The 19,030-nt window shown below is 36.8% G+C and overlaps 1 protein-coding gene across 11 annotated transcripts in view; it reads right to left on the bottom strand.

Annotated features, from left to right (window-relative positions):
- EYA4 (EYA transcriptional coactivator and phosphatase 4) overlaps positions 1-19,030 on the bottom strand; it is a 304,845-nt gene that overhangs the window by 222,894 nt on the left and 62,921 nt on the right. For all 11 annotated transcript variants that reach the window (XM_077893629.1, XM_077893626.1, XM_077893632.1 and 8 more), the window contains exon 2: positions 18,373-18,471. In XM_077893629.1, the coding sequence (XP_077749755.1) occupies positions 18,373-18,405 (33 nt within the window). In that variant the 5' untranslated portion in view covers positions 18,406-18,471. The remainder of the gene's footprint in view (positions 1-18,372; positions 18,472-19,030) is intronic.

Raw genomic sequence — 19,030 nt, 5'->3', positions numbered from 1 at the left:
AGACAACATGATTGTCTACACAGAAGACGGAGTACATTGGATCTAATAATTATTCAGCGAAGTTGCATAATAAAGATCAATATACAAAGGTCAACCTATTTCCATACATAAGGGATGAAAAATCAGAAAATTAAACAAAGAACTCTCACAATAGCATCAAAATATGAAAGACTAAGGCAGAAATCTGACTAGCTGTGCAAGACCTGTATGCTGAAAACTATAAGATACCACTGAGAGCAGTTAAAGAAGACATATAAATGGGTCAGAAGCCTCAGCATTCATTGTTAAGATGTCAATTTTCCTCAACTGATATACAGATTCAATGTGATGGCAATAAAAGGTTTTTTCTTTATATAATTAATAAACTACTAAGACCATGAAAATGCATGACTTAGACTGGAAAAAAAGAAATACCTGCAAAGTACATATTTGATAAAGGATTTACATCCAGAATACAGAGACACACAGTTTGCTATATATAAAATATACCTCAATAAAAACTTAAAAATTAAAATATTAAATAAGGCAATCTCTAGTTTTAAAAGGATCCTTATTTCACTTTAAAAATTAGTTGTGAGAAGCATGAGATTATGTGATCCTTAAGGTCAGGAACTAAAACTTCTATTTTTTCTTTCATTTCCACCAGGGGACTAAAACCACACACACACAAGGCTTAGCAAATATAACCGAATAACTCAATTCATAAATATAATTATCTCACAAGCAAGCAGCCTGGAAGGAGGATGTGTCAGGCTTGGCAGCTCAATAATTTCCTCAAGGATGTAAGTTCTCTCTGTCCTTCTGCTTGGCCATCTTTAGCATTTTGGCTTTTCATTCTTAGGCTTATCACCTCATTGTCAGAGAATGGCTAATGCATCACATTCTGCTGCAACAGCCTCCAGAGCAATAAGCAACGCAGCATGAGAAAAAAGAGTCCTCCTTCCTGTGGCTCTCTATTTAGATGAAATAAGATCTTTCCCAGAAGTCCCCTGAGTCACTTGCCCAATAGCAGACCAATCACTGTCAAAGAAGACTAAGATTACCATAAATCTAGCTTCAGCCAATAAGATATCTAGGACAGTGAGTGGTCCTCAACAAAATCAGGATTCTGTTAACAAATAAAAAGAGACAGGTAGGCAACTGAAAATGTCGAAGAAGTAAATGATTGGTAGGCAACTGAAAATGTCTTCTACAATTGTTGACTAGTTATTTAAATAGAAATCCTGAATAGCTTTTTACATTACTTAACTCTCTATTCCTTATTTTCTACTAAAGAAGTATGAATAGGAATGTTTATTCACAGTCTCCCTCCTCTCAAAACAAGCATCCCTGGTCGTTTATAGCACAATCTGCTTTAAAATAAGGGTAAATAACCTAAGACAAATTGAAAGAAAAAAAGAGCAAGGCATCAGTGTTGGTAATTGTGAAGTGTGCCAGAACACATTTGAAAACCCACTGCTGCCACTGAGCATGTAATGATTTCTGAATCTTAAAGAAATAAAAATGGAAGGGAAACATGCCTAATTAAACAGTTCTTGATGTGGACAATACAGAATATGAATTAGTCACTTTCGCTGCAATGCTTATTATATCATTTCTCAAGATCATTTCACTTCTTACTGATGACATTTTCTTCAGAAACAATTAAAATTAGTTCACATTCTCTCTGCAGTAGGGCACTATAGTTGGGTTTAGTGTAAGAAGCCTCCAATATATTTGAGACATCAATGAGAATGAGACATCCTGACTAATCATTTTCTCTGTATTATAAAATACTGGAAATTGAATGTGGTGGGGATTCATGTGGACTCAAATCAGTCTGAAATTTTTAGTAAAGATTTTTGTGTGATTTAAAAAAAAATGCATCAATAAAAGTTTCCTACACTCAAAACTTCAACAAATGGAAATCCCTGGGTGGCTCAGCAGTTTGGCATCTGCCTTTGGCCCACGGCGTGATCCTGGAGACCCAGGATTGAGTCCCATATCGGGCTCCCTGCATGGAGCCTGCTTCTCCCTCTGCCTGTGTCTCTGCCTCTCTCTCTCTGTCTCTGTGTCTTTCATGAATAAATAAATAAAATCTTAAAAAAAAAAAAAAAAGAAACTTCAACAAATGTTGTAGCTGAGAGCTCTGGAACATTCTTCAAAAATCAACTATGCTGGACTAGCCTGGGGATCAAAGACCTAGCTTGAATTATCGTTCTACCACCAACCAGCTATGGGATCCCGAGCAACCTCTTTCATGTCACTCATCCTTGATTTACTCTGATTACATCTACGAAATGATAGAGTCAGACAATTTGGTCTCTATAGTCTCTTTAAGCTTTAACAAGCAAAGAATGTGCCAAAGGGGACAACACTTACAAAAAGGATAAAACTACCTAACTAAAAATACTTATATTCCTAGGAGTTTTTTTAATATACATCCAGACATCAAAGGATATTTTATAATAATGTTTCAAAATCTAAAAAAAAAATTAACAACACAAAAATTGTCCTTCTCTCTCAATTTCTAAATGTGTTACTTGTCCCAAAAACAGAGAAAACCAAGTACTAGGACTATGTTTTCCTCCCAGTTCCTTGCATAGAGGTTGACACACTCAACCTAATAGAATCTAACAGGAAAGCAACTTCCAGGTTAAGAGCCCAACATTAACATTCAAGCCATGTTCATGGCACAAACCCTAATATCCTGAAATCCTTCCATCAATTCCTTTAAATCTCAAGCTTGACATTAACTGCTCAAAAATGAAAAAAAAAAAAAAATACATCTAATTCCAATGACAGGCAAAAACAATAAAATAAACAAAGGGAAAATATTAGTGTAGCATCCAAATATTAAACCTATTAAACCAGAAATGTTCAGTGTGCAGTTTACTCCCTTGAAATTCACTTAACACTCTAAAATAATTACGCAAAATCTGAAATTATCACTGATGACTCCGGATTTACTTCTGCATAGTAATTAAGGTACAACAGAATGTGTCTGAATCAACCACAAAATGAACAAATATCATTACCGTAAGTACCATACAAATGCTCAGCAGATGAGCACTCCAGAAAGACCACTGAGCAGTGATAACAAGTTACTTGAATATTAAATACTTCTGATTTTTCACAAAGGTATTCAAATCACAAATTACTTTCCTAGGATAATATGCAAGTTCTTTAATTTTGAATGACTTTCAAAATCTAAGATATTAAACAAACAAAATGAAAACAAAACAAAACAGGGCAGCCCGGGTGGCTCAGCGGTTTTATCATCTGCCTTCAGAGCCCAGGGCCTGATCCTGGAGTCCCGGGATCGAATCCCACGGGCTCCCAGCATGGAGCCTGCTCCTCCCTTGCCTGTGTGTCTGCCTCTCTCTGTGTCTATCAAGAATAAATAAATAAAATCTTAAAAAAACAAAACAAAACAAAAACACCTCATTGTAGCTGGGACCCCAGCCAATGAAGCCTTATTTCACGGAAAAAAAACAAGAAGTTCACAATCTCACAGTGAGGATGGAAACAATTATCCCAAACACGGATCAATGTGAATATTACTATGCAAAGAGAGTACTAAAGAAAGGGTGAGTAGTCAATCTTTGGGTGACTGGAAGAGTCTCATGAAAGATACATAGGCACTGCCACACAGAATAGTACCTGACATTATTTGTCTCTCATCTTATGTAAATGCTCTCAAAACTGAAGTTGTAAAGGCTTTTTATTTTACTTTTTATTTTATTTTATGGATGTTCCAGCTTACTTCCCTTAATGTTGATACTTGAATCATTGTTGCAACCTGTGACACTTCCTTTGTATTTTTCATTACTGAATGCCATCACTAAGGTACAGCTGTATACAGTTAAGCAATATAGAAAAACATAATGATATAATGTCTATCAGCCTGTCAAAGTTATGTATTTAACAACCTCACTGATCATATATATGGTCATTATCAAATACCTATATTTTACAAAATTTTTGAAATAAAATTTTGAGGCAGACAAGAGTTAGCTAAAATAAGGGTATAAAGCTATAAAGGATAAAAGATATCCTGAGTAATATAAAAAAAAACATATTTTTCAGCCTTTGTTGAATAAACAGTTTAACTTCCTATGCATGGCTTTAATCTATTGTTTAATTCCGGGTCAAAATGAAGTAACCCAAATATGCACTCTGTTATATAAAAGGCCCAGGGGATGAAATTACATCTCTCTCTAATAAGGTCCTTTGAAATCCTATACTAAAGTAACTTCGCAGCCAAATTATTTTTCTTCTGTTAATGCTGATTGAGCAGTAAATAATAACTAGGAGAAAAACAAACATGTAAAATAAAGTATTTTACACCTTTGCTTGAGCTTTCTTAAATGACCTAAAGCTACCAACTTCAATACAACCTCAGAGGCAGGCAATTATTTCCTGAGTTTCTAAATAAAGCAATAATGCAACTGCAGTTTTCAGGGGGCAGACTTTAATTTCAACATGTTAAAAAGCTGTATACAAAAGTATTCAAACTTTAGTGCTGAATTTGAAAAAAAAAAAAATCTCATTTCACTACACAGTGTTGTAATGGCCTTAGCTTGATAAGGTGCTCCAGTCTCTTAGCTTGATAAGGTGCTCCAGCCTCTAAACATGCATTTTTTTGCATCTGTAAAATAAAGGATGTGACCAGTGTAACCTCCAAAGATCCCACCACCTGTAGAACAAGCCCTCGGTCTCCCCTATCAAGCATGGTAATAGGCAAAGGAGATAAAGTGGGGACATACAATGCCAAAGAAATGTGAGTGTACTTTTGAGTCTTCCCACAGATTCTAGTGTAGAAAAACCAGCAGAGACCCCAAATTCCACCTAAGCCATGTTTGTATTGAAGAATAACTCAATTTCAGATGTATGACACAGTGATTCAATATGCATTATGAAAGTCACCACAGTAAGTCTAGTTACCATTTGTCACCACACAAGTTTGTTACAAGCCCCTTTTTAAATCAGTAGATTTATCATCTGATTTTTTCATCTTCGGTCTACTCCTTCATATTATTTCTTGTGTGACTTAAATATTAATAGAAAGAGGGATGCCTGGGTAGCTTCAGCAGTTGGGCATCTGCCTTTAGCTCAGAGCGTGAGCCCGGAGTCCCACATCAGGCTCCTCGCGGGGAGCCTGCATCTCCCTCTGCCTAGGTCTCTGCCTGTGTATGTGTGTGTTTCTCATGAATAAATAAAATCTTTAATAAAAAAATGTTACTAGAAAGAAAATGCTATTAGAAAAAAACTGAACACAAATTTTCTTTTAATTCTTTTCTTCTTATGTATGAAAACTTACAACATTTCAAAATTTTATTGTTGTTGTTAAAGGCATGAATCAGGGTGGAAGACCAAAAAATATAGGGCATTCTCCCAGCAAATGCACCTCACAGTTAATATTGTTGGCTCAGGAGCCAGGCTGCCGTTAAAATCCTGCTCTCCCCTTCCCCACTAGCCAGGTGACCCCCCTCTATAAAATGGCAGATAATAATAGCACACACCTCATCAAGCCATGAGAACTAATTGAGTTAATATACATAAAGCACTAGAAAGCCCAAGTGAGGACGATCTAAGTTCTAGCTTTGAGAATCTGGGGCTCACCATCTAGTTATAATCCACTGGCTGGCCATGTGTGTCCTCTATAGCACTTTGGGCAGAATAATGAAAGCTCTAAGGAAAGTAAGTAGGCAATGAAAACAAAAAGTAGGAAATGATTGTCCTTCCTCTTTTAACTCATTTGTTGTTTCTGCAGACCTTCTACCCTGTTCTCCTGGATCCTGCCAAGAGAGTTAATGTGAACTTAACATAGTAACTCTTTTAGGGGTATATACATTCTACAGAAATCTGGACAGAGAAATCAATCCTCAACCCAAGAAGATATGAAAGTATAGAATTTCATGTACACTGAGACATGTACTTTTTCAGTCTGACTCTATTGGCAAATTTGACACAATCACATCTAAATAAATAGGCTCTTTTCGCTGATAATACTGATAGCCAAAGAAAACACAGCGCGCAGTTTCTTCCAGAGATGAGAGGCATTTTCATTAACCACGAAAGTGTTTGTTTTCTCTTCTCTTTTTAATGGTTTCAAAGAGGAAAAAAAAAAAAAAACACCTTTAAATGGTAACACATAGTCTTAAGTCCTGGTCAAAATGACCTATTTTGCTGAAGGAAAACTGAAAACCTCTCTCAATTGAAATCTATGTATTGAGTTCTAAGAGATCACCTACCATTTTTCAAAGTAATAGCCATCGCTAATCTTTTTTATACCACTTAAGTATTTAATCCTACCATGCTTCCATCCACTTCCTGATCTTGTCTGAACAAATGTACTTCCCTCCTGCGTTACATTAAAAAAAAAAAAAAAAATGCCATCAAAGGGAGAGCACCTTGGAATATTCAAAATTACAGGAATTCGTTACCATTTCCCAATGTTATCTTCTTAATTCTGACCTCTACTGAACTCCATTACCACTTCTGCAACAAGGTGAGCCTACTATGCATTTCTCCCCTGTCATCAACCACACACAAGCCACCTCTTGTTTGAAAAAGGTGCTCCCTTCAATTACTGTCTGTTTTTCTTTAAACACACAAGCTTCCTCTTATTTCCTCCTCTTCTCTGAGCTGAGCTTCTGAGATGTCTCTTCTCACAACTCAAGTGAGACTGTATTCCAAAGTTCCACAAATGACCTTCTAATCAACCACTGAGAGCCTTTTTCTGTCCCCATTCTGCTTGACTTCTTGAAATGTCAGAAAGCGATGACCAATTCCTCCTGAAAATTATCTAGGTCTTTAGCTCTGAAAACAGTATTATCCTGATCTTCCTTCCGTTACTCTAATTATTTCTTCTGTCTCTCCTGATCCATCTTCCACTTTCTGCTTCAGAAACATGGTATTCTCCTAGGTTTATCCTCATAAACCAGACATTATTTCCTCCTATATACAGCACCTCAAGGAAAACACTGTTCTGCTCTCCATGGCCGGCCTAGACATGTCCTCCATGGTATAAGAGAGCTTTATCATTGCTAATCTGACATGCTCTCTACTGTGCTAAATTCAAAAACATCGTTCTTTTTCCTTAAGTCACTGACACTCCTGTACCCTCTTACTAGTATCTCCTATGCATGAAACTCCAGAATAATCTTTGCCTTTTCCTTCTCCACATCCACCATTCACCCTTCCTATTAACTCTGGCTTTCTCGTCAAGGTCTTTTCCTTGATTCTTTCCTTGCTTTATTTCCACTGTCACATCATTAGTTTACACCAGGAGTTGACCAAATATGGGCCACAGTCTGCCATATGTTTATATAAAGTTTGATTAGAGCTTGTATGCATGACCATCCATGTATGCACTGTTTATGAACATGACCATCCATGTATTCATTGTTTATGGCTGCCCTCATACTCCACCAGTGGAGGTGAGTAGTTGTACAGAGATTTGATCACCAGAAAACCCAAAATTATTTCCTGTCCTGCCTTTTACAAAAATGTTTCCTCCCCTGGTTTAGGCCCTTTTTAGCTCGCACATAAATTGCTTCAAAATCTCTCAAACCATCTTCCATGCCCAGTTTCACATCTTCCCTAATATTCCCACCATCTGGTTAATTTTCCTAAAATATCATTTTAAGTATATTGCTCTTTTCCTCAAAAATCATGTAACTTTCATTATACCCAAGATAAAAGTCCCAAAAGACAGCAGGGTATCTCACACATCTCAATATTTCATGTAGTGACAAGCATCAGGCTGGACATGGAGCAACAATGTAAATACCTAAGCTTGACTTCAAAGATCTGTTTTTAGTCTGGTCTCAGGATTTCTCAGCTAGATTTCCTAACGCTCTACACCTTCATCCCCACAAAGCTTCTGATTCTGAAATTCTAATTCATCTACAGTTTTTGTACAGAACTTATTGTCTTATATTTTACACTTTTGGGTCTTCATTCTTGCTATCTGCCAGGCCAGGATAGGTCTTCTTGTGTCCATACAATTTTCTCATCAAGATCCAGTTAAGGATCTTGACCTTTCTTAAACTGCTAATAGCACAGTACTTCTTACTCTCCACTGCAAACCTGGCAAGGTTGTTTTGCTTTCTTACCTAAATTCTGTATGATCATGTCTTTGCCTTTTCATCCCAGTTCCCTCAATAATTTAGTATAGTGTATTACAGTAAATGTTCAGATAAACTTCCTCAAATATTTTGCAGGGAATAAATACATAAGCAGATAACTCACTGAAGGCAGACATAACAAAGACCAGTGATTCTTGCCTCCACCCAGAAGACATCTATCCACATCTATGGTCATTTTTGATCATCATTAGAGAGAAAGTAGGGAAGGGAAGTGGGTGCTACTGACATCTAATGGGTAGATACCAGAAATGCTTCTACACATTATACAGTGCACAGGACAGTCTCTCACCACAAAGAATCATCTGGCCCAAACTTTCAATAATGCTGAAACAGAAACTCTGAGGTAGGTCAATTCTTTGCTAATCTGTAATGCCTAGAAACCTCGTATCTACAAACACAGCAATCAGAAAATAATAAATATTTGTTGATTGATTTCTAAATATTCATGGCTTTGTTACTTGGATCGAAATGCAAAGAACTGAATGACATCTCAATACTTACTTCGCTACATCTCTTCTTTGAGAAAGGCCAATCTAGTAACCAGTAATGCAGAGATAATACGTGATTTTTGAAAGATTTGAAAGAAAGTACATCAAAAGAAAGCTTACTGTGTGGTGTAACTCAGTACTTAACAGCTATTATGGTAGTAAGATCAAGCAGCCACCTTAAGTAAATTGTAGTCTCCTTCACCTCTAAATGTGTGTGCCCCAGAACTCAGTCCTTTTGTCTCTACCTAGGCTTACTCTCTTGGTGATCTCAACCAATATTATTTCTTTAAATATCACTGATACCCTGAAGCCTCCCAAACTTTTATTTTGAGTCTAGCCTCCTTTCCCGAGTTCCAAATGGCTACATCTAACTGACTTCCTAACATTTCTATTCATGTCTAATATCAGGCGAAATTTAATACAGCTCTATGCACTCAGTTGCCCAATACTCTCTCAGAAGTCTGTCCTCTACACCGTGTCTCAGCGATCCAGCATCATTCTGATCTGAGGGGTTCCTGCATCGTGACCTGAAGCCTCTTCTTCATTCTTCACGGGAGGGGAACATACAGACCAAAGAATCATACAGCAGCTTCTCACTGTTTCTACCTGGAAATGAAACACACATCACTTCCCTTTGCATTTCATTTGTCAAAATTAGTCCTATGGTCCTATCTACGTGTAAGGAGGCTAGAAAGTGTAGTTCCCAATGTACCATAAAAGAGGAGTATGGAACAGAATTGGTGAACACACAGTAATGTTTCTGCTTATGTGTCTAAAACTGAAGCCCTGGATTTCTACCCTCAATCTGTTCTTTCTAAGTTAACCCATCTCAGTAAATGCCATGCCATCCTTCCCGTTGCTCAAGATAAAGACCCTGAAGGGGATCCCTGGGTGGCGCAGCGGTTTAGCGCCTGCCTTTGGTCCAGGGCGCGATCCTGGAGACCCGGGATCGAATCCCACTTCGGGCTCCCGGTGCATGGAGCCTGCTTCTCCCTCTGCCTGTGTCTCTGCCTCTCTCTCTCTCTCTGTGACTATCATAAATAAATAAAAATTAAAAAAAAAAAAAAGACCCTGAAGTCACCTTTGACTCCTTCTTCTCACAAATGACATCCAACCCATCAGCAAGTCCTCTGGCTTCACCTTCAAGACATCCTGAATCCAACCACTTCACATCACCTCCCTACTGATATCTTGCTATTTCACATCTGGATGCTTTCAATAGCCCAGTTTCTATTCCTGTCATCATACTAGCATTCTTAGCACAGCAGACAGTGTGATCCTTTAAAAACTTAAATCATATCATGCTGTCCCTAAGCTCAAAACCTCCACCTGCTTCACAGGTCACTGAGGTGGTCAAGCTCTTAAAATGACCTAAACACCCCTACATAATCTGTACTCCTCCACCTCACACTTCCAACCTGATTACTTCTATGTGTCCACCTTGTTTTCTCCACCACAGCCACCAACATCAGCCTTTTTCTATCCTTTAAACATACCAGGTGTGCTGCCACCTCACAGTTTCAGAGTCGCTGTTCCTCTAGCCAAAACCACTTTCCCCAAGATACCCACAGGCCTCACTCTTTGACCTTCTCCAAATCTTTGCACAAATGCCATTTTCTTGGTAAGATCCCCCTGACTCCTCTTCCAAAACTGGAGCCTTCCCTACCCACCTACCTTACCCTCAGAACTTCCCATCCTTCTCTCTACTTTATTTGGTTTACCTCCTTACACTTATTATTATCTAACATACTTTACTGGTTTACTATTCATCTCCCCCAACTGGAATATAAACTTCGCTAGAATAATATTTGTCCATTCTACTTAACATAGATTTCTAATATCTAAAACCACACTCCAAATATAGCACTTCTTCACAAATACTCACTGAATAAATTAGTTGCCACTGTCCAAAATTCATTTTAAAATAACTTTACAACTCAGCGTCCTGGGTGGCTCAGTTGGGTAAGCATCTGACTCCTGGTTTTGGTTTAGGTCATGATCTCATGGGTTGTGAGATCAAGGCCCACCTCAGGCTTGGTGCTCAGGGGGGAGTCTGCTTGAAGATTCTCTCCCTCTGCCCCTCCCCCTACTTGCATGCACACATATGCTCTCTCTCAAATAAATAAATCTTTAAACAAAAATAAAAGAAAATAACTTTAGAAATTGACATAACATCTTACAATCTTACACTAAACCAAAATTTGGAGGACAGAAATGGTATTATATTTATCTTTTAATCTTTCATTTATCAAAGTGCCTGAGAGAGAGCAAGGAATCTTTAAATATTTCTTTAATTGAATTTGAAATGTCATTTAATTTTCATATACTCTGCTATCTTATGACTGTCTTTAAAATATATAGTAATGAGAGACACCTGGGTGGCTCAGCAATTTAGCACCTGCCTTTGGCCCAGGGCATGATCCTGGAGTCCCAGGATCGAGTCCCACATCGGGCTCCCTACAGGGAGCCTGCTTTTCCCTCTGCCTATGTCTCTGCCTCTCTCTCTCTCTCTCTCTCTCATGAATAAATGAATAAAATCTTTAAAAATAAAATATTTAGTAATGAAGATTGTACAGTGGATTTGTAATCATCATAGAATAACTTCTATTTCTCACTAAGACCCAGGGTATTTAAAACATTTGCTCTTTCTTTGAATGAGCTAAGATCAAGTTGAGTTTTAAGCCATATTTTAAGACATCAAATGTATTGAAGGGTTTGAAAACCATTTAAGTTGATCAAAATAGGTAAGATAATATGTTTAGTAGCATGGATTCTGGAAGAAAGCTATGTAAGCTCTCGTTCCATCAGCACAGCATTCTAGCTGTCACAACCCTGAATAAGATCTTCAAGTTCAGCTTCAGTGTCCTCTTCTTTAGACTAGGTGTTTATGACAGAGCCTGCCATGTGGGGCAGTCTAATGAGATGAGTCACATAAAGCACTGTCAATGAATGCAAGCTCTTTTCATCAGCCAACATTTTCTACTTGCTGTATATCTTACAGCAAAAGTTATATTGCATTAATTTTCCCATTTCTCAGAATCATTAAAACATGAAAGAAATAGGTTACATTTATATCATAAACAGTTATTTTCATTGTAATTGTTAAGATGGAATTATAAAACAACTGAATACTATATGTAAGTTGTAAATTCAGATTAGAACCTTTGCTATCTAAAGATATTATAGCTCTTACTTGCATCTATACATCCAAACTAAGTGCTCAAAGCTGCTGACAACTATCCAGCCCAGGACTGGCAGGTTGTGAGGCTCTGTGCCACCCCTCCTCTTTACCAAGTCCATGGCAGATTGCACTATGTTGATAATGTTTCCCTCCCATTGAGTCAAGAGGTATAGCTTTAGGTTCCTTCCTAATAGGGGCAACTGCTACCAACTGATCACATGTGACAGAAGAAAAACCTAAAATTTACTCTCTAGATCATGGCCAAGAGCATGTAATCACACTCCATATTCAGCACAATATGCAGCGCTCTCTCTCTGTATATAAGTGTATTCTAAAATTTGTGGAAAGGTTTTAATAAAATTAAATTATAATTTTAGAAGGTTATAGAAGATAATTCATGGGATCTTCTTATGAATACTTATCAACTCATGCAAAAATTTAGAAATTCAGAGTTAGAAAATGTGCAAAATAAATGAGTAAGCCTTAGTAACCAATAAAAAATTAAAAATTAAATTTATCTATTATCTAGGTACTGTATTATATAATTGCAAAGTAAAGATATAATTGGCAACTGGGAGTTACAACAGTTTTGAAAGTTATTTAGCTTTAAGCAAAATTCCATTGAACTCTGAAATACACTTTCCAGTTGGATGGTACAAAAAATACATGTTTTGAGCATGATTCTCTTAACCAGTTTAAAGGCCAAGTTCTTCCTAATGGATTTGTAGCCTCAAAAATAATCTGATTTTGGTTAGATCAGAAAAAATACATTGCATGCATGCTGCTCAAATTGATTTTGAGTATCTAAGAAAAAAGCAATAAAATGAAGGCATTCCAGGATTTTGACAATGCCACATTATCAAAATTGAAAAACTGATTTAGGCTGAAAGTAATCAAAATAATTATTTTATAGCATGGTGTTGAAACATTGACAAATTGGTGATTCTGAAGCTCTCTGTCTAAAGGATAATTTGACTAATATACTCATCCATACAACAGTTAGAAACTGTCCAAAAGACTCGAAAACAGCACAGGTTTTAAAGATGGGCTAGTGGCTATTATCAAAAATGACCCACAGAATCTCTGAAAACAGAGAGCTGAGGAATAATCTAAAATCATTTAATATTCTAAGGGAGATAAAACTGAGAAAAGAGATTAATTCATTAAATTAACTCTAGAATTTTTTTTTTTAAGATTTTATTTATTTATTCATGAGAGACAGAGATTGAGAGAGAGGCAGAGATACAGGCAGAGACAGAAGCAGGCTCCATGCAGGGAGCCCGACGTGGGACTCGATCCCGGGTCTCCGGGCTCAGGCCCTGGGCTGAAGGCGGCGCTAAACCGCTGAGCCACCGGGGCTGCCCAACTCTAGAATTTTAATTTGTATTATTAAGTTAGCAGGTCTGATGCAAAAATAAATAAATATTATTAGTATCTACAAATATATATGAACTTCTAAAAATACTGCTGCGACATCTATATAATAGGGATCCAATGTATGTGAAATATATTATCAATAATAGGAGTTTAGTGATTCAAGTTAAGTGTAACATGTTGACATATGTAGGAATATTCAGGCCCTTAATGTCTAATATTAGGAAATGCTATCCTACAGTAAAAAAAACTTCTTCATTCTCCCTCACTCTATTCAGCAGCCACTAATGTTTTCCTCCATAACATACAGTACTTAAAATTCACAAGCAGTAGTTTTTTTCCAAACTTATAGTTTGACAATAAATTTAGGAAATAGTCCCTCTCACTTTGATATGAATGAATCAGATGAGAAAAAAAATCTGTGAATATTTACCATCAAAACAGGACTTCAAAATATCTCAATATGTAAGCATAGTATAGAAGCTATAAAAACAATAAATATTGCTCAGCCTTTATTTGAATACGGAGAACATATTTCCCAGTATCACGGTTTATTAATACAGATAGCACTATGTATCACCTAGATTCATATTTATTTCTATTAACAACACTTACTTAAAGACTGTAGTAAGCTATAATTGGTGTAAAATTACTTCTAAATAATTAGGAGGTTCTAATATGGAATTTCAGACAGATATGAAAACTAAACCTTACTCTAATTGCTGACCTCTTAAAATTCCCTAGATGCTTTCAGCCAGACTGCAAAATAAGATCCAGATAAAATGCAAAAAAATTATTTAAGAGCCAACTCTGTTTTGATTACATGCTATTAAATGAGTATCATATGTTATGTGAAATTTTTTTAAATGTAAGTGAAACATGAATTCATGAGTCAGTAATCCATTATGAGAATAACATTTTGGCTTTTTAAAATTCATCAGGCTATTCAATAACATACCTTAGTATGTAACAATATATAAAAGCTTTTGAAGAAAATATTCATTAAGTGTCAGCAAGAATTGTGCTAAGAAGGATACAAGATGAACAAGACTATTACTCTTAAATAGTTTATAATCCAGTAGAGAGGTAAATAAACAGATAAGATTTCAGTTCTGTGGGCTAAGTCCTGGGATAGAGGTAAATGCCATGGGCAGCACATTGGAGAGGCCCCTGACCCAGTGTGGCTAGCAGCCTGGGGAGGACAGGGGCAATGTCGGAAGGAGTGAAACCCATCCTGAGTCTTCCAGATTTACAAACTACCTGGGTGGAACAGAGGCCCTTCTGGGAAGAGGCTATAGGGCTGGCAAAGGCACAGAGAACCTGCAAGATTCCAAGAACCAAAAGAAGCCAGAAATAATACTGGAGAGATACAGATACGCAACTGAGTCTGTGTGCTTTACTGCACACTTGGGACTTTCTCTTGAGGGTAAGGCAGGGCCTGTGAAGGATAGTAAGTAGAGCAGCAACATGATCAGCTATGTATTTCAGAAAGACCACTCTAGAAGCAAACTTAAAGCGGAAAAAGACAGTCAAGAGATAAAACAGAGATCCAAAATAAGAGCTGGAGCAGAGAGAACAGCTTTGAGAGATATTAAAAATTAAGAATAGACAGGAGTTTGAAATGGGGATGAGGGAAAGAAGGGCAAATCTCTGCATTCTGACTTAATCTACTCTATAGTTGAGGATGCATCCTCAGAGATGAGAAGTACTGGAGTAAAAGAGAAAGGAAGAAAAATTGAGAGAGGAGAGCTTGTGAGTTCAGTTTTCATATGCTGAGATTATAAACCTATGTACTATGTACCTCCAGGCAGGGCTGTCTGCAAGAAGGTAATTTGATATGCCAGAATGAATGCATACTCTTTAAAGACCATTTGAGTATGTCAGATAATTGTAACAACAGCTAACATTTACCAAGTTTCTATTGCTAAGCCTTTCATATAACTTTCATATAATTTATTTTTATTATACTTGAAGAGTTTGAGTACCTTCCTAATGGTTACAAAGTATTTAAGTATCAGGGATTTCTGATTTCACCTCAAGTCCTTACCCACTATACTATGCTGTATCATGCAAAATCCATTACAGGTTTTAGGACCAGATAAAAGTGGGTTCAGTTCTAATCTCTGCTACATAACAGCTGTGTGACCTTGATATTCTCCAAGCCATAGTTTCCTTATCTGTAAAATGGTGACTATAACAATTACATCACAAGACAATAAGGATTGGAGAAAGAATATGGAAAATGCTAGATTCAGTCTCTATGTGCAGTAACTGGCAACCACTGTTATGTCTATGCCTAGAGAAAGAATTCTTCTATGATATGAGCAAATTCTCTTTCATCTTATTATGAACTTTTTAAAACTCTATTCTATGTTTTCTATATCTTAATAAAGGCTAACTATCATTTTTCAAAATATTTGAAACATATTCTGTAATATTTAATGTCATTTAAAGATGTCACTCAAATAGAAATCATTTCAATGTAAAGGGGTTGATTCAAATTTTTTTGACATTTCTATAGTGATTAACGTCAAAATACGAAAACCCCAAAGCCCTAAGGCATATTGGTGTTCTGGAACGAGCTTTGGACTTGGAGTCAGAAGATCTGTGTGAAGTCCCAACTCTGCCGTTTACTAGCCCTGGCATCATGGGCAAGCCATTAACAATCCCCAGGGTCCCTCTGTCTGTGTACAAGATGCACAGATTGCCTATATGTTCTGAGTCTAAGGACGCTAAAGGAGAAAGGCTTTACAATGTTTGTAGTATCAAAGCCCCAAGTCATTAACACTTGACACAAACTACAAGCTTCCTGTGTTTTAACCAGAAGTAAATGCTCTTTGATGGCCTATCAAACCATTCCACAGATCAGGAGCTCATAGTTTGACTCTGAGATGATAACCCTCAGGTGGAGAGTTCAATGTGAAGTGGGGAGGGGGGGACAGGGTGGTGAGAGCGGGGGCGCGTAGAGCATTCTTTCCTTTTCTCAAAATCTCCCCCATTCTCACTACAAATTCGGTAGCTGAGTTTGAGCTGAGAAGCCAGAAGGTCACACTACATTTCTAGTTTCCAAACCTGGCTGCACATTACCAACACCAGGAACTTAAAAAAGAAAATTTAAATGCTGAGTGCCATAACCCTAAAATAACACTGGAGGAAACTATGTAGGATTTACAAATACTGGGTTTCACTTTGTAAAAGGTCCTATGAAGCATCTTGTGTAATAACCTCACTCTAATGTTAAACATAAAAACATATTCTTTTTAACCTCCACTACACTGAAAACAAGTATTCATTCTTGAGGATGCACACACAACTAGATCAACCATGCCAGTCTGCAGGGACAGCACTTGCGTTAGCTCTGAAAGTTCCATGTCCCAGGCAACCCCAGAGTCTCTGGATAACAGGGACAGCTGGCCAACCACACACACACACGCACACGCACACGCACATGCACACCCCAACCACTAAGAAATGCTCAGTGCCTCAGTGTGTTAGAACAAAGTGTAGATCAACAGCAGCCCTTTCATGAAGCAGCACCACTAAATGACACTATTCACTCAGATGTGTACAAGGTCTCACTGACAGACCTGAGGCCACCAAGATCCATAAACATGCAATGGCAGGGTGACATCATCATGCTATCATCCATTACGTTAGCGTCCACACCATGATAACCAGCATTTTAAAATATAACTACTTTGAAGCCCCTGCCTCCTAACAGCTCTTTGTCTAGTCAGGCAACTTTTGAAGAAGAACATCTCTACCATTTGATAGATTTTTTTTTAGTACTTTTATGGTTTTATATTTTGTGTTACATTTTTCTATAATGTTGCCATGTAAAATTAAATAATTTTACTTTATTTAAGATAATATACAATGAAATTAGACAATGGTTGTTGTCAGTTTGTAAATTAATGACTTGGTTATTATCTTTTTAATGAAATATTTTAAAAAATAAATTAACTTGGGACACCTGGGTGGCTCAGTGGTTGAGCGTCTGCCTTGGCTCAGGCATGATCTCGGGGTCCCAGGATCGAGTTGGGCTCCCCGCAGGGAGCCTGCTTCTCCCTCTACCTGTGTCTCTGCCTCTCTCTTGTGTCTCTCATGAATAAATTTAAAAATCTTTTTAAAAAATTAACTTGAAATGGCATATATACACCAGAGCATATATATTCCTCTGTATTTCAAAACTAAGTTCATCATAGAAGTATTTTCTGGAACCACATTATTATACACAAACATACTGTCTTCTGTTACTTAATAGAAACAGTAGACTCTAAGATCAAGTCATGGTCATCGAAGCTACTAAAGAATAGCATCAATCTGCATAGCACACACTTGGTAGACTCCCATGTCTCCTCTCCTTACTCGTGGTATCACTAGTTGTCTGTGGGATCCCAGAGGAGCTTGGGCCACAGTTGGCAGTAGTGTGGGAGTGTGAGGAAAGACCTCCTGCTGACTTCAGTTCCACACATTAAAGAATTCATTCCATGGAGACACTACTAAATGAGTTAGGAGCAAAAGCCATATAAACGCTTTCCCTTTGAAAAATCAGAATCTTAGAGTGGCTGCCACCAATCTTGTGTGTTCTTTACTCTACAAAGAACTAGCAAAATAAGGAAGCCCATGAGGGCACATGAGGACTATGGCTGCCATCCTTGAAATGAGCAATAGGCATGCTGGTAATACACCTTCTCCTGTTATGCTTCTGACAGTCAACAACATATACGCTATCAAAGCACTTTTGGAATAAAACCAAATAAAGGAGGTGTGCAAAACAGTTTAGATCATCGAAAACACTTATTAGCATGATTTAAATGCCCTAGTCTTTCTATCACTGGCTTTATAAGCAGATGATCAAGGGAGTCCTCAAAATGTGACATCATTAAACAGGAACCGGATACATTTCCAAAGGTCTGTTTTATGGCCTTGGAAGGGATTTCAAGGCCATTTTATATATAGAATATATACATATATTCTATATATAATGTAGAATAATGTAACATAGAATATATAATAATAATATAATATAGAATACAATAATAATAATATGATACAGAATATATATATTTATATATATTCTATATATTTTTTAACAAAGCTCTTGATTTTTATAATATATTTCTTTTAGTATGATTTTGAGTAGTTTTGCCACAACTTTTGTCAGCAAACTTGAGACCATATTAAGACTTACTGATTGCTCATTTAAGTCCTGGGAGTCTTCCATGTGGTTTTCTCACTTCTCCTGCCACCCCCAGGTAGAAGCAGCTTCTTTCAATTAAAAGTGGACTATCTAAAACAAAAAGAAGGAAACAAAGAAAAAAACTGAAAAATTTATCTTTTTTATTTATTTTCAAATTACCAAAGCATATTATGATTTATGTAATAGTGGGTAATCGATTACTTTCAAAGAACAAAACTCATTAATATTATCTCCATATTTTATAGACCTAATGATCTTGAAAATCACAGTAAAACTGGAATTCATGAACAGCTACTAAGGAATACTACAAATAAACAATAACATCTGAGGACAATTTTGGAGACACAGTCTGCAATAAACACTTAATATACACTATTTTGCTGAAAGAGATCTGCCATTAAGCAATTGGCAGATAAAAAATTAAAGTTCGCATTAATTGTTCACTTTCTAAAGCATGTGAAATGAGAAAATACAGTGTGTATCTTATAGCTTGCTATAAAGGAAATTTTGTCCGAATTATCAGATGATTATTATTCAGTTTCATAAAATACATGCTCAACTTTAAATAGGAAACAAAAATAACATTACTACAATAAAGAAGGCATTACAAACATATATGGGAAGGACAATTCATTAACAAACCATAGTG

The sequence above is a fragment of the Canis aureus genome, chromosome 1 (assembly GCF_053574225.1).
Source record: "Canis aureus isolate CA01 chromosome 1, VMU_Caureus_v.1.0, whole genome shotgun sequence".
Taxonomy (NCBI): Eukaryota; Metazoa; Chordata; class Mammalia; order Carnivora; family Canidae; genus Canis; species Canis aureus.
This window is presented reverse-complemented; position numbering and strand designations above follow the sequence as displayed.